We start from the raw sequence: 16,081 nt of genomic DNA on the forward strand, positions 1-16,081 counted from the left end.
CTTCATGTGCAGTCAAACGTCTCGTTATCACACTTAAAAATAATCCACATGGTAATTTAAATTATACTTTATTAATCAAAGCTACGAGTTTGTTTGGTATATATTTGAACACAAGTAAATATTTCTGTATTATATGCATCATTTAATGTGTTTCGATCATGTAACAGCTGGTAATTGTAAATCTACTGGTTGAAAATGCTGTGAGGAATTACATCTAGAACCTGTTTCTGATGTTCATATTTTTTACATTGAAATCAAAAATGGACTAATGATCTAATGATGATGAAGGCAGTTCCAGAAAACAGACTTCCCCACCACAACAAATCCATGCTTCCAACATCTTCGCTAATTAATAAAAGACTAAGCATATAGACATCAGTAAATACCAGCACACTGGATGGGGAAGGAGTTATTATAATTTGTTTTTGAACAAATAGAGTAACAGGCAATGAGAGTGAATAATTTTTACATGCTCATATACCACTAGAGTTTCGAGCAGAAAAAAAAGTAAGCGGACAATTTTGAAATTTACATCCAAAAATTAAATAGTGGGCCTTTAAAATTTTGATGCGCATCTCTAATTAATATAATTAATAAAGAAAATTCCTATGCCTATTCTGACTTCAGCCTCACCCCTCCACCCACACGTCCAACACCTTTGCTAAGTTTAGTAAGACTACATTGAAACTTTGTAACATGAACATTTATGAAGATATTAATCTGTAATACGAAACTAACCATGGCCCAGCTCAGTTTGAGCGTACGTGCCAATCATTTGGTAGTTGTAAGCCAAAGGCAGCCATCTTGCCTTCTGTTCTTCCGTTGCTTGCCTCTCTATAGTAGTCAGGAACATTCCAGTGTGAAGGGCAAATGGCAACGTTTCGTGTGGTGCAATGGCTCTGAAATATTTTGATAAAATAAAATATAATTTATACATACTGTAGTAAGAAATTGTTTTTTAAAAATAAAACAAAGAAAGAAAAAAGTATTTATTTTTTTATGAATACTGGGCTACCCGACTTGATTAAAAGTTGAGTACTGCATGTATAGCTGGCGGTATATCCGTATATACAGTTCGATATCGGTATTATGTCAATACCAATTTACAGTACCGAGCAAATCTCAAAATACAGAAATTTTGGCGTTGAAATTTTTTTCCCACCATTTAGTAAAGCACTAACAATATATCTGATGAACAAAATAGCAGAAAAGAGGAGAGAGATAAGGGCTTTGTGTATGGAATTTAATTTTATTTAGATGAAATCCGCCGGTAAAACTTAACTTAGGCATGCATTTAAAGCCAAGTATAATGAAAATACCGCTTGATATCGGTATCAGTATTGTATACATACAATACCGCCCAGCTCTAGCTGCATGGAAAGATCTTAAATCCAGCTTCATGCTGAGCTCTTAACAGTTTTGTTATATTATAAAGACTTTAAGAACTCCTTCAATGATCAGCTAAGCCATTACAGACGTGTGCAGAGAGGGGGTTTTGATGGTCAATCCCCTCCCACATGATTCAAGTGAATTTTCTTTATATTTAATATATATATATATATATTTTTGTGGATAGCATGACCCAAAACCCCCTAGAAACCTCACCCTCCAGTTTCCTACACATACGCCTGCATTATCACTACCAGACATATATATTTGACGTTCTTCCCACCAATAAAATTGTTTTAATAAGAAACCATTAAAATTTGTCTGATCCAAGTTTTAGCATAAAGAAGTGATCCTTGGTTGAAGAAATGCATGTAGGGCTAGTTCAGGCACTCGCCAAATTCGCCAATTGCGAATTTTAAAAACAATTGGCGAATTTTATTTTAATTTGGTAAATAAATTTCATGTAATAATTGTTATTTTATTACAAAATAATGGGGTTTTTGCAATTTTTGAAGTTGAAATAGATGATTTGGCGAATTTTTCTGCTCACCCAGAGCTTGCCCTGGAAATGGTCATGAATTTGCAAACCTCTGTAAAATATGTCCAACCAACAGCCTTTTTGCAATTACAATAACAGACTTTGTCTTTTAAGGTGCGTAGGTGCGATCGCGCTCGCACAGCACACATAATTTCAATCTAGCGAGTGTGAAAAATAACACACATTACACTTAACAAACAGCTCACGTAAAATAATGTTGTATATTGATTGCCATTATTTACCATGTGTAGCTGATTGAAAAACCTGTTTAATAATACCAGAAAAAAAAAAAAATGTGATGAGAATGGCAACGTCCATGCAAGCTTTTAATATATGACTGGTATTTATCTTTGCTACACAAATGGGAAAACACTGGTTTAATAGACATCTTTGAAGACGTACCAATCCGATCAGAACTCCTTTGCCTATTTAATTTATTATTAATTAGAAACAGTCCACTTGTGTATGGTAATAGATTACAACGTCTGATAAGGCTAACTCATTTAAACTGTTCATATAGTTATGAAAAACAATTGGAATTGAATTAAACAGTGGCTTCCGTAGCATACACAAATAAACTTGTTATGGAAATCAGAACGTCTTGATTAGTTCATAACTGTGAGGTCCCAAAAATGGCAAGCGTGTAACGTTCTACTTTCTATAAAAAAGAAATGAAATTTAGACAAAGAGAATTTAAAAGCAGACGGAATAATAAAAAGAAAGAAAATGATAATAGGTATATAAAAATAGGTTTAGGTCTCATTTACAAAAAAAGTCCCTTTTTATGTCTATTATTTTTCCCTTTTTTATCTTTAAACAAAATCTAATAAAACTTCATTTAAATATTTGTATTTCAGCCAGAGGTTATGAATGCACATCTGTTATTTATATATGTACAAACTTTAGTAATTAACAGTAATCATGACCTACTATTCAATTTTTGTTTGTTTCAAAACGTGTGTTAGAAAGTCACAGACCATGTGCCTGGAACATGATTGATGCACAGTATTCTGTGGCATTTTGACCAATCAGAGCTATCGGGGTCAGATTATTTTTACTCTGAACTCTGGCTGCATGCACACACTGGTCTACTTGACAACTTGTTGTGCATTTATGATGGTGTATAAAATTATGGGGGTTTTTTTTAGATTATCTTTATTATGGCATCCCACATTCGGAATAAAGTCATTTGTAATGACAGATTTTGTCGGAGTTGTATATTTTTTATCAACAACATTGGGACCGTTCTAGTTAAATAACGTAACGCTAAGTTAACATAGATGTCAGAGCCATTCGTAACTTGTAGTGGTAGGTCAAATGACGTGTTACAAAATGTTGAGGGAGGGACACACACTGGTTGTGTAATTGTTGAATTAAGAATGCCACGTGAATGTCAATGCCCCAACACTAATTTAGTGCAAATCTAAGATGCTTGGGTCATAGTTCTAATTGAACTACCTCAGAACCAGTGGGGTTTTCCCATCCCAACTATCCTAATCATGTTCGTTGTACATAATAATGAAATTCAAGACAAGTTGCTTCCTACATATGTTTAGCTGCATGTTCATCAAACCATGTAACACTGAAATGGTACATGTATATATAATTGTGTGCATCAAATTATCTGAATAGTACATATTGTAATTAAAAAATTGAATTGTCTGCACCAGTGTATGTCATTATTATATTTCTATAGCACTGCTCCTGAAAGTCTGCCCTGGGTGTATATTATAAATACTGCATTATACCAACACAGGCACATGTAAACATTGCCAATTCTACTTTAATTAAAACATATAAACTGTAGATGTAAACCCAACCCAAACAAATTAAATCAACAATGAAATTTGTCAAAATATTACGAGTAAACCAAAAGAAGAGGGGATAACTCTTACTGTCTGAAAAGAAACATCTCTGCGGGGTCGGTGAGTCCCAATTTATTGACCTGTTCAACATAATAAATATTTTTTCGAAGTGCCTCGGAATATTTTTCTTCTCTTGACAACGTATTCCAGTCCGGGCTATTTTTAATACAAGGGTCCTCAAGGGCAAGCGACTCTGTGGAGAACAAAATGAAGAGAACTTAGGGTCATTTATATGAACACAATCAGGCTTTCTGCCAGAGGGTAAAATGGGTATGGCGCCATATCCAATTATTTTTTTTATTTTATTTTTTTAATTAACTTTCTGACACCATTAATTACTCTTATCAATACTGTATGATTTTCTTAACCCTAACCCTAAACATAACCCATTTTCTTTCTGGGGGAGGCCCCCCATACCCTCTGTTGACTGGTTGCATTCAATTCCATAGTGCCATACCCAAACATTTCTTTCTGGCAGAAACACTGACAATTACAGATATCACAGGGATTTATCCAGGATTTTTTACCAGCGTCCCATGTCTGATAGGATTGGCAAAATTAGTGCAAGTAAATCATACTTGGGTTATTTTTTCTGGCCATTGAATAATGCAGATCACCATTGTTAAATTAATTTATTAGAATCGACATAATTAAATATATATATGGGAATTTTTAGCATAAAATAAGGAATTGTTAGTGCCACTCTTTTGGGAAGGGGTTTTCACATGTACATGTATGTTCAGATCCACAGAACCTCTGGGAAAATCCCTGTGTTACAATGTCAAACTCTCCAGATAGTCAGAATGGATCCACCGAGTTGGTTCGATCCTGTGACGCAAGCAGCTCAAGCAAGCACTGGCACCAATCCCTACCCCGCTCTTTCTAAAAATTATATATGAATAAAAACAAGAATTTATTTGAGTAACACCCTAATATATATGGGTAGAGCAAAAACCATTATATATATTTATATAAACAACAATAACAATATATACATTAATTCCATGAACATCCCAATTAATAAAAAAATTCAATAATATTATGTACAGATATGAAATGCAAATATTTCGAAATTACTTACGACTCGAATGCATTCACGCAACTTGGAGCACCTATTTAGATAATTGCAAATAAGAGCATCATTCCGGAATATTATTGTGTGCAAGGAATAAGAATTTGTTATTATTAGTCAGATAAGAAAAATGTGATTCTTGTTTTATTTCTTTATGATGTAAATCATTTCTAAGCATTATATGTAGAGCACTTGTTACGGAAATGATATTAGTCTTCAACTTCTAGGGGACAGTTAGGACAATATCTCTCATTTGCAGCAGCCAGTGCACCACGACTGGCATATCAAAGGCCGTGTTATGTACTACCCTATCTGTGGGATGGTGCATATGAAAGAACCCTTGCTGTTAATTGAAAAGAGTAGGTCCCTAGTCCATGAAGTGGCGACAGCGGGTTTCCCCTCTCTATCTATGTGGTCCATAACTATATGTTTGACGCCATATAATCATAAATAAAATGTGTTGAGTGTGTTGTTAAATAAAAGATTTCTTTCTTTCTCATTTGCAGGGACAGGTGGTTTCTTGTGTTTTCCCTTTTCAATCAAAAGCACCTTAAGTTATTTTGGGTGACTTGCCTGGGGGGGGGGGGGGGCTTTTTGATTGGTTACATGGATGATGGGTGTGTGTTATTAATCTTTATAATCTGTTTAAAAATAATGTTTGTTTTGTTTAACAACACCTCTAGAGCACATTAATTAAATTATTGGCTATTGAATGTTAATCATTTGGTAATTTTGACATGTAGTCTTTGATAGTAAACCTGCTGCATTTTTCCATTAGTAGCAAGAGGTCTTTCATATTTGCATATGCACCATCTCTGACAGGATAGCACATACCACGGTCTTTGATATACCAGTTGTCGTGTCTTTATAATCTATAAAAGGCAATTTATTATATTTATCACAGTAAAGTGGTTACTTCAAACAAATCACTGCTGAATTCATGTGTGTGTGTGGGGGGGGGGGGGGGTGTACAATTTCGTTTCGATCCTGTGTTCAGTAAGACGTCCGAACTACGTCACGTATAATATAGGGCCTATGTAGTTTACTTACGGAGGTATCGTTTCCTTCGCACTCGTTCCGGGCCGTTATACAGGAAATGCGTTAACTGCAAGGTGTCAAAAGTTGCATTTTTCCTTTCACGGACAAGATCTGGATTTACTGTGGAACTCATGACAAATTAAACCACCTGACACTACTGCAGTTTACCTAAATGATGAGGTCCAATATTAAAGAACGCAACTCAAAGTTCAGTGTAGGTTAGATAACGGGTGAAAATACAGCGCCAAGCCAAAAATTTCAACCAAAAGGCAGGGTGGACAACTCGAGGTGCAGTGTTTTCTAGGGTAACAGGTTGTCCCGCCCTTATTACTAGTTCAGCCGAATCGTTCTGACCAGGGTCGATTCGTACCGCTAACCTTATTAAAAAAATATATATATTTCTTCAGTGATGCATCCTATATCCATTGATTTTTAGATTTCACACATTGCGGTCACTAACAAGGTTTTCAACCTATGACACGGAGGTTGGTGCAGAATGCTGGCCCGTAACCAGCATGTCAAGTGGCGGTGGAGGGGGGAGGGGGTCGACTTTGTATCTGATGGAACTACAGGGCCGTAGCTAGCAGGGGGCAGAAAAAATTCGGAAAGCATTATAGAAACTTAAAGAAAAGGACTTTTAGACTATTAACTACTCACTTGCCCCCCCCCCCCATCCCCCCGAACAAAAACTCCTAGCTACGGCCCTGAACTAGTGTGGAGGGCGTTACACGACGAGGCGAGCGCCGTCTGTGCGAATCCTGTGATGGGTGTATCCCCCCCCCCCCCCCGAAAATCTTGGAATATTGGCCCCTCTTAAATTGAGTCTTTAGCGCTATCCTGGTGTGTTTTCTGCTGCTTTCAAAAGATTCTTAAAATCACGCTTTTTTGGTAAACGACCTCGCAGAAAAACAAAAAATTGGTCAGGCAATTTCTGAATCTAACAACTTATAAACCACTAATCAAGTCACGATGTCATTTGGTGTTATGCAACCCAAAATGTGTCACAATCACCCCTATAGACTGTTCCGTCGTTGGTGATTTTTGTAATGCAAAGCGTAGTAGACTGCCAAAATTGGTTGAGTAAACAGGAAGTAATTGGAATGGGTGTCAAAGTTATTTTAAGTTGATCTTGTGTATTTACAATGAAAAATCCAATAAATAATGAGTTTTATTTTATTTAAATTGAGTGTAGTTTGACACATCTGAAATGGCAGCAAAAAAGAAAGCGTAAGTTGTATTATAAGTAAGATGACAAAATTTGATTTGTAGTTTTACAAGTGTTTTAAAGAGCATTTATTATTTAAGAATTGACCGCAATTATTTTTTTGTTCATGCAAGTATGAACCGAAAAATACGATGTGCACACTTTTGTATGACTCGTGTAGTAGAGGGTCATACAAAAGTGTGCACATCGTTTTTTTCGGTTTACACTTGCATGAACCAAAAAATAATTGTGGTCAAATCTTATAATTAAATTTATATGCATACTTTAACAATACATAACTGAATTTATTTTGTTCAGCTTTAAATATGCCTGTAGTATTGTTTTTGTAAACTTCAATGATACTTATGTCGCGTAAGAATGCAAACGTTCATTCACTATTATTTGAATCAGGTGATTTTTTGTAAATGACGTCATTTCCTCTAGTTGCTGTGCATTTTTACGGATCATTTAGTTAGGCCTATATTGGAAGGTCCTATTCGTGTTTAGTTTATATTTTATGAAAGTGAATGAAGGGAACGTGTCTTAACATTTATGCTGTCGGTGGAACCATTTAATTTTCGCCAACAGCTGTTGAACATTGCTTACAAGTAAGTTACAGACGTGAAGTTTCCTACATGATTTCTTTGGCCAACGACACAGTCTCATGTCATGATTAGCGAAGAGTTTTTTTTTTGTTGTGTTTTTTTTTTTAATCAATGCGTATAGATCCATATGTCTACTCTGCTATAGCATTTTCCATTAATTTATCGTATACATTTTTTGTAGCTTTCATGTGTGTTTTCTTCAAAATATCTAAATATGATTGCCAGAATAATCCGGCTTGTTGCACTAAAGTAGTGCGAGTCGGGGGGGGGGGGGGGGGGGGGGGGGGTAGTAGGCGTGGCTTAATTTTGTTGGGTTCATCGAGATATGAACGGGAAAAAAAAGCACGTCTGGACCAATCAGATTGCCTTAAAGTGTATAGACGCAAAGAAAATTTAATTATGTCGTATATATATAGCCTTATCATTTCGAGTCTGTTTTGCTGTATTTTTTTTTTTTGTATCATCACAAGAAGAGAGTTCCAAATTTTTAAAATGAAGCATATCATGGAATTCCCTTGATCGTAGTTCAATTAAAATGTTTTGAATCATACAGTAACTAGGTTTGGTATTCCAAAGGAATGTAAGTTTCAGTTATAATGCATATTTAGAGAAACAAGGCCCACTAAATCCGTGATTGAGCTCCTTTAATGATCAATGATATGAAAAGTTATGTATCACGATACATATCATATCTCAACCCATGTGTCGGGATACATATCATATTGCTACCTCCCGTATTGTTACAGCTCTAGTCAGAATTACATTTGTATATCTACACGTACATGGGATAAAAAAAAAATTGGCCAAAAAATGGGCCTTTTGTTAATTTGCCCTAACTTTTCATTAGCGTGCATCAAAATGAAATGATAACTGCAGGAATTATACATGTATGTGTCATATCTTAAATGTTATGTTTATTTTCCACAGAGACTTGAAAGTAATAATAATGGGAGACTATGCAGTGGGGAAAACATCGTTCATCTGCAGATACATTGAGGGCAAGTTTAAGACCCAGGAGCCAGTAAGTTCATTAACATTAAGACATGGTCATACGATGTCCGAGTTACTGGCTAAATCTTTTGGCATGTATTGCTTTTGATAATAAGCATTTATTAATTAAATTAAAGAATTTAAAACCATAATTATAGTATTTTGACAGCGATGACCGTAAGGTGAAGGCCATTTGTTGTTTTCAACTAGTAATTCTTCTTTAGGATCATGGCTTTCCTGTTTGGTGTGAGTGTTCTGTGAGTCTTTTCACTGCACACCCCTTGGGTCATTGTACCTGTGAGAAAAATCATTTTGTTCGTGTATTGCTTTCCTGTTTGGTGTGAGTGTTCTGTGAGTCTTTCCACTGCACACCCCTTGGGTCATTGTACCTGTGAGAACAATCATTTTGTTCGTGTATTGCTCATGCAATTCTAGCTTTTTCATAAGCCATTTATTGTTCATACATTAAATTTAAAACATAGCATTAATACATGGTGATTAACGGCAGGGCTCGCCGTATCCATGCATTGTCAAATTAGCCAACTGTTAATATTTAGGTCTACAAAGTGGCTACAGCATTTAATCTTTGGCTAATACAACATGTATTTATCAAATTAAACACATTTTAATCATTTAGTCATTGGCTAATACAACATGTATTTATCAAATTAACCACATTTTAATAATTTTCATGGAAATACTCCATTATCAGAAAACTGGCAATAACTAAAATTCGGTGTGTGAGCCCTGGATGGGTTATACAAAATGAAATGGGTTATGTGAATTTGGTTTTGCGTAATCATAAATTATTTCCAATACACAAGTGTTCAATACTGTGAGGCTTGTGTCCCCAGTGCTTGTTACATTCTAATCATTTGCTCATGCCAGTCTAGGATTGCTTTAATATTTAATATGAACGTAATTTTCATCAAGTTCATAACTTTTGTCATATTCTTTAAATTGCACTTCTCTGTATTCATACACATAATACCAGAGCAAGGTAAGACATTGTTAACAAATATAAAGACATTTGATTGTTTGAAACAGATTTCAGCTGCATGTACCTGTGTATCTGTACAATAGTGAAACCTCTCAAAACCGGACCTTCTGTAAACCGAAATTCCTTCAAAACCAGACATTTTACATGGTCCTTTTTTTAAAACTCAAAAAATAACCTCTCTAAACCGGACATTTTATTTGGTCCTGAGAGTGTCCGGTTTAGAGGGGTTTCACTGTATATGAAGGAAAATAGTGTAGATATGTAATATGCTCTAAATGAAATAGGGTTATTGAATTATGTTACAAAATGTTAAAGGAGTCTCTGTGTTAGACTAAGATGCACTCTATCTACTTTTTAAATGGTGGAATGATTTATTTTCACTATTACCCGGTAAGCCATCTAAATGTACATGATGTAGTTACTAGTAAGTCCAAATCCAAAATATATTTCCATGCCTACATCCGTTAGGTTCAGGCATGTCTATCCTGGGTCCCGTCTCTGATATGACCAGTGGCCTGACCCAGGGTATGTGTAATGAACTTATATATGTACCTAACCTATATATAATATTGTTAATTCAGCATTTTCACCGTAAAGGATATTAATTATTATGTTTTATTTCAGACAATTGGAGCTGCTTTTTTCCTAAAACAGTGGGGACCGTATAATATTGCAGTGTGGGTAAGACATTTTGTTGTGATTCTGCACTTGTAAGCAGACCTGTTTGTTTAAGGGGAGCTATCACAGTAGCTCTCCATCACTGTCCTGAGAAGAGTCATTTTTAGCTCCTATCAGCATAGGAAGTTTAAAAAAACAACATACTACCATGTACAAAAGGATTACCATAAATGCCAATGCTCAATATGGTAATAGTTTAAATGTCTCCCCATAATCTACGTTAGTGGAGTAATTAATCACTCCCCTAACAGGGTTTCTTCTAAAGGGTAAAATGGGTATGGCACCATACCCTTTTTTTTTTTTTTTTTTAAGTTCACTTTTTGACCAAATTAATTACTCTTAAAGGTTAGATTTTTTTAACCCTAACCCTAACCCTAACCCTAAACTTAACCTATTTTCTTTCTAGGGGAGGTCTCCCATACCCCCCTGTTGACTGTGGTTGCATTCAATTCCAATTTTTTCACCAGAGTGCAGATACGTCACATGTTTGGGGGGTGTGGGGTCCATTGCCACCACCAGTGTTTCAGGTTGCCATGATACACAGGCTTATCGATCTCTTCCGTAACCTATATATAACCATCATGTAGTTGATGTCAGTTTTTTGTGCTGGGGTGTCCTTAAACATTAATTTATTTATTAGTGCAACTGGAGGGTAGCCTACTATAGATTTCAGGGGTGGGAATTTAAAGCATTCGTTTGATGCACGGTCAGTTTGGGATCGATCCCTGTCAGTGGGCCCATTGGGCTATTTCTCATTCTAGCCTGTGCACCACGACTAGGATATCAAAGACTGGTATATGATGCCCTGCCTGTGAATATAGATAAATTCATGTTTGTTTAGGGCAGGATTTAGCTCAGTCAGTTGAGTGCTCGCTCGAGGTTCTTGCGTCTTCGGATCAAACCACCTCGGTGCACCCTGTCTGTGGAATGGTGCATATAAAAGATTCATTGCTACTAATGAAAAAATGTAGCAGGTTTCCTTTCTAGTGGTGTCATTAAACAAAACAAACTTTATTTTAACTATGGGTTTCATCTCTGAAAGTTTGCATATAGCTTTACAACTTACTGTTACAGATCAAGTTTGACTTTATGATGATTTATAACTACCTATTTTTGACAGAGTTATGGCCCTTGAACTTAGGCAATGTGAAACTTTGTTTTCCAAAGTTTTTATTTGCTAATTTGTGTATACATGTGTAGCTTTATCATGGTGTGTTACAGATCACATGTAACTTCCATCACAATTTACCCTTTTTTTTTTTACAGAGTTATGCATTTGAAGTTAGGAGATATTAGGGGACATGTATTTTTGCTTTAGTAGTACTCTTTGAATGCTTGTTCCTATAGAGACAGGCGGTTCTTATACTAGTGTCCATTGTTGAAGCAGAATTAATGTGTGTATACTAATGTGTATTTTCCTCTTCTGTTAGGACACTGCAGGGGATGAACGTTACACAGGACTTTCAAACTTCTACTGCCGGAATGCCGGAGTTGCCATTTTGGCATTCGATATCAACAATGTGAAAACATTTGAATCATTGTGGTAGGTACTGGTTCGTATTCACAATTTGAAAAGAGCAAAGTAAAAAAACCTAAATAATAATAATAATAATAAATGCTACCACATTAACAGAATTAACAGAGATAAACCACAACAAATAAATAGAGGTTATTACCAGAATGTATTTCGTTATCGTCAATATAATATATTAGGAATAAAAATTGTAGTACTTGGAATTAAAATGATGTAAGAATACTTGTATGTGACGGTGGTGTCTTCTTGAAAGGAAATGATGTCATTGAGAATATCCTTACATCAAAAATAAACTAGTGCTGTTTGAAAAACGTAGGTGGCTGTATGTACTGAGCTTAGCTAGTGGTACAACTATTAGCGTGAAAAATAGGCAGTTGTTATGGTAGTAGTAACTACTGAAAATCACCATCTGCCAACTTAAAGGTTAACTACCTAATAAAAATGTTTAATCTGTGAGCTATAAAGTATATATCTATTTTACTGTATACTTTCAGTTTGTATTTTCGAATACATGTAAGTGTTGCAAAGCATCTTTCAAAATACATATATGTATGCTAAATGTTCAAAACTTTATTGAAAACAAGTACGCTTTATACAATGTATGTGATGTCTATGGCCGTAGGTAGGATATTTTGTTTGGAGGGGCAACTGAGTAGTTAATAGTCTAAAACTCCTTAAACAGTTCAGAAGAGAATTTTCTTTAAGTTTCTATAATGCTTTCCAGATTTTTTTTCCACTGTTAGCTATGCCCCTGATGTCTATCTATAGATATCAGTTTCACTACGTACACTAAGCCGTATAGATCATACAATCATACAAATTATCATGGTACTATTCAAGAGATCACTGTAGCTCATTTTCCCTTTCAGCAAAAGGCAATCAAAATGCAGGATTTTCAATATTTGTTATGAAATTTTTATAATCTTTAGGCCAAATAAAAAAATATGACTTGACTTATAGTTACATGTGACTTTTTTTAGGTACCGGTAGGCTATAACATTTTTTTTTTTAATTCCTCAGATCTGTCAAACTGGTCTTAGCAAACAGCAATATATAAAGTAACATTTCAAACAAATGTTGCATCCTCTCACTGTTTTGAAGATCAGTAGGTTGGGGGAGGAATTTAGGGTCAGCGATAATGGCAGAAATATTGATGAGTCGTTCGGGTAGCTAGAACCACATGTATTTTTTATTTGGCCGTATTGGAAATGAATTAAAACATATTTGACTACAAACTTGACAAAACAATATTTTTTCTGGTTTTAACTTTATTTTATTATAAAGTTAACCTGTGAGAAACACTTGTGATGAATTCTCTGTGCGTATTGAGCTTGGATAATTACCAACAATGGATTATAATTTACTGAACATGTTTATTCTGAAATGTCTTGTATATTAAAGGCCGTGGTATGTACTATCCTGTCTGTGGGATGGTGCATACAAAAGATCCTTTGCTAATAATAAAAACATGTAGCAGGTTTACTCTCTAAAATTATATGTCAGAATTATGAAATATTTGACATCAATGTGCTCTAGTAGTGTCATTAAACAAAACAAACTTTAGAGCTTTGTTTATTCAGAACAATATGTCTATTCATACAACTGAAGAATGTTTCCATCTAATACTATGATAGATTGAAAACAAATGGAATATATTCCCACAATGTCATTATCGTTGAAAATATATACAATGTAGCAGGCTATAATGAGGTGTGTAACTGTAAGTGTGACAAGTAGACAACTGTGTCAAATAGACGGCTGTGTCAAGTAAACAGCTGTGTAAAATAGACAGCCACAACAAGTAGACAGCTGTGTCAAGTAGACAGCTGCGACAAGTGAACAGACACGACAGGTAGACAGCTGTGTCAAGGAGACAACCGTAACAAGTAGACAGCCACAACAAGTAGACAGCTGTGTCAAATAGACAACTGTGACAAGTAGACAGCTTTGTCAAATGGACAGCCGGGACAAGTAGACAGCCACGACAAGTAGACAGCTGTGTCAAGTAGACAGCCACGACAAGTAGATAGCTGTGTCAAGTAGACAGCTGCGACAAGTAGACAGCTGCGACAAGTAGACAGCCGCGACAAGTAGACGGCTGTGACAAGTAGTCAGCTGCGACAAGTAGACGACTGTGTGACAAGTAGATAGCCGCGATAGGTAGACGACTGTGTGACAAGTAGACAGACAAGACAGGTAGACAGCTGTGTCAAGGAGACAACCGTAACAAGTAGACAGCCACGACAAGTAGACAGCTGTGTCAAATAGACAACTGTGACAAGTAGACAGCTTTGTCAAATGGACAGCCGGGACAAGTAGACAGCCACGACAAGTAGACAGCCACGACAAGTAGACAGCTGTGTCAAGTAGACAGCCACGACATGTAGATAGCTGTGTCAAGTAGACAGCTGCGACAAGTAGACAGCCGCGACAAGTAGAAGGCTGTGACAAGTAGACAGCTGTGTGACAGGTAGACGACTGTGTGACAAGTAGACAGCCGCGACAGGTAGACGACTGTGTGACAAGTAGGCAGCCGCGACAGGTAGACGACTGTGTGACAGGTAGACAGCCGCGACAGGTAGACTACTATGTGACAGGTAGACGATTGTGTGACAGGTAGACGACTGTGTGACAGGTAGACGACTGTGTGACAGGTAGACAGCCGCGACAGGTAGACAGCCGCGACAGGTAGATGGCCACAAGTAGATACATGTAGCTATGATGGTGGCAGCAATCTCTAAGAATTGCTACCTGTCATCTTAAGTTATCAGCTGAGAAAAAAGAAGAAGTTTGTATTGTTTAATGACACCACTAACACCACTAGAGTACATTGATTTATTAATCATCGGCTATTGGGTGTCAAACATTTGGTAATTTTGACATATAGTCTTAAAGAGAAGACCCGCTACATTTTTCCATTAGTAGCAAGGGATCTTTTATATGCATATCCCGCACAGGATAGCACATACCATGGCCTTTGATATACTAATCGTGGTGCACTGGTTTGAACAAGAAACAGCCCAATGGGCCTACTGATGAGGTCGATCCCAAACCAACCGTTTATGAAGTGAGTGCTTTGCCAATAGGCTACGTCCCACCCCAGCAACTAATGAAGACTGAATTGCTTTGTTTTTTAGGGCTCGCTTCACGCCTCTTCTTGAATCAGCCAATAAGGACTGTCTTGTGGTCATCGTAGGAACCAAGCTGGATTTGGTTACTCCCGAAAGTCGTGAGATTTTAGTGGAAGAAGGCAAGAAGTTGTCCATGGAACTGAACGAACATATCGACACTAGTACACTTTCCAGGCCACCTTATTTTGAGACATCAAGCCTGAATGGTCACAATGTTAAAGATGTTTTTGAATTTGTTTTTCAGCACTGTTTACCGCTTTCCGATTCCCAAAGAAAAAATCAGCACGTGTCAAATACTGTTGATTTGTATGAATCGACTAAGACAAATAGTTCTAAGAAGAAGTGTTGTTGAAGTTGTATCAACTCATTGCTACTCATGTGAAATGATTGTGCACTTTCCAAATAATCTGTAATAAATAATTTTATTATATACCTATTCAATCTTACTATAGTGATAAAGGCCCTTTGAAACCGTGCAATAAATTTATTCTGTATCGCACATGTATGTGCAATCTGGACCCGGACTTTTAAATGGGGAATCCCCTTTTTCTTTTTACTGCAGGTAGTGCCTTTTATTTACTTACGTCATATATGATTTACAAATGACGTCATATCGTATTTGAAACATTACACAAGTATGATTCTTAACGTTAAATGAATCCATGAAAGGAGTTTTGATCATAGATTTAACAAAGTGTTGTTATGACGTTAAATTAAAAACCGTTTTTGTAAAACATAAAAGAAGGTATGTAATAAATACAGAACTTCACATATGTTGTTTTCGCTTCCTATTTATTGCACTCGTTTATTTTGCAAAAGAACATATACATGTATATTCTTGTATATATTCTTGCACAAAATAAACTTGTGTAATAAATACGAAGTGAAAACAACGTATGTGAAGTTCTGTATATGTGACATACATATTTATTATCCACATAGTACATCATATACAGGGAAATATCGCCAGTATGACACACGTGTAATGATTTCACGTGCATCACGTAATTTTGCGTAGCAATGTCAAAACATAATGC

At 36.1% G+C, this 16,081-nt stretch overlaps 2 protein-coding genes across 2 annotated transcripts in view; one reads left to right on the plus strand and one right to left on the minus strand.

The window, feature by feature from the left end:
- LOC121377990 (peroxisomal acyl-coenzyme A oxidase 1-like) overlaps positions 1-6,457 on the minus strand; it is a 29,664-nt gene extending 23,207 nt beyond the window's left edge. The window contains exons 1-3 of the mRNA XM_041506087.1: positions 5,915-6,457; positions 3,823-3,985; positions 739-899 (exon numbers count right to left, since the gene is read on the minus strand). Of these exons, the coding sequence (XP_041362021.1) occupies positions 739-899; positions 3,823-3,985; positions 5,915-6,035 (445 nt within the window). The 5' untranslated portion in view covers positions 6,036-6,457. The remainder of the gene's footprint in view (positions 1-738; positions 900-3,822; positions 3,986-5,914) is intronic.
- A 512-nt stretch (positions 6,458-6,969) lies between these two features.
- LOC121377597 (ras-related protein Rab-20-like) lies at positions 6,970-15,474 on the plus strand. The gene is made up of 5 exons (XM_041505656.1): positions 6,970-7,129; positions 8,639-8,732; positions 10,326-10,382; positions 11,810-11,922; positions 15,051-15,474. The coding sequence occupies exons 1-5, from the start codon at positions 7,110-7,112 to the stop codon at positions 15,394-15,396; spliced, it is 630 nt and encodes a 209-aa protein (XP_041361590.1). The 5' UTR covers positions 6,970-7,109; the 3' UTR covers positions 15,397-15,474.
- The last annotated feature ends 607 nt before the right edge of the window (positions 15,475-16,081 follow it).

This window comes from Gigantopelta aegis, chromosome 7 (genome assembly GCF_016097555.1).
Source record: "Gigantopelta aegis isolate Gae_Host chromosome 7, Gae_host_genome, whole genome shotgun sequence".
Taxonomy (NCBI): domain Eukaryota; kingdom Metazoa; phylum Mollusca; class Gastropoda; order Neomphalida; family Peltospiridae; genus Gigantopelta; species Gigantopelta aegis.

Excerpts from the sequence above, each read along its gene's own strand:
- LOC121377597 (XM_041505656.1), top strand. The coding sequence starts at position 7,110 with ATGGCAGCAAAAAAGAAAGC. Across the intron at positions 10,383-11,809 it reads CGTATAATATTGCAGTGTGG|GACACTGCAGGGGATGAACG; the intron begins GTAAGACATTTT and ends CTCTTCTGTTAG. Across the intron at positions 11,923-15,050 it reads AAAACATTTGAATCATTGTG|GGCTCGCTTCACGCCTCTTC; the intron begins GTAGGTACTGGT and ends TTTGTTTTTTAG.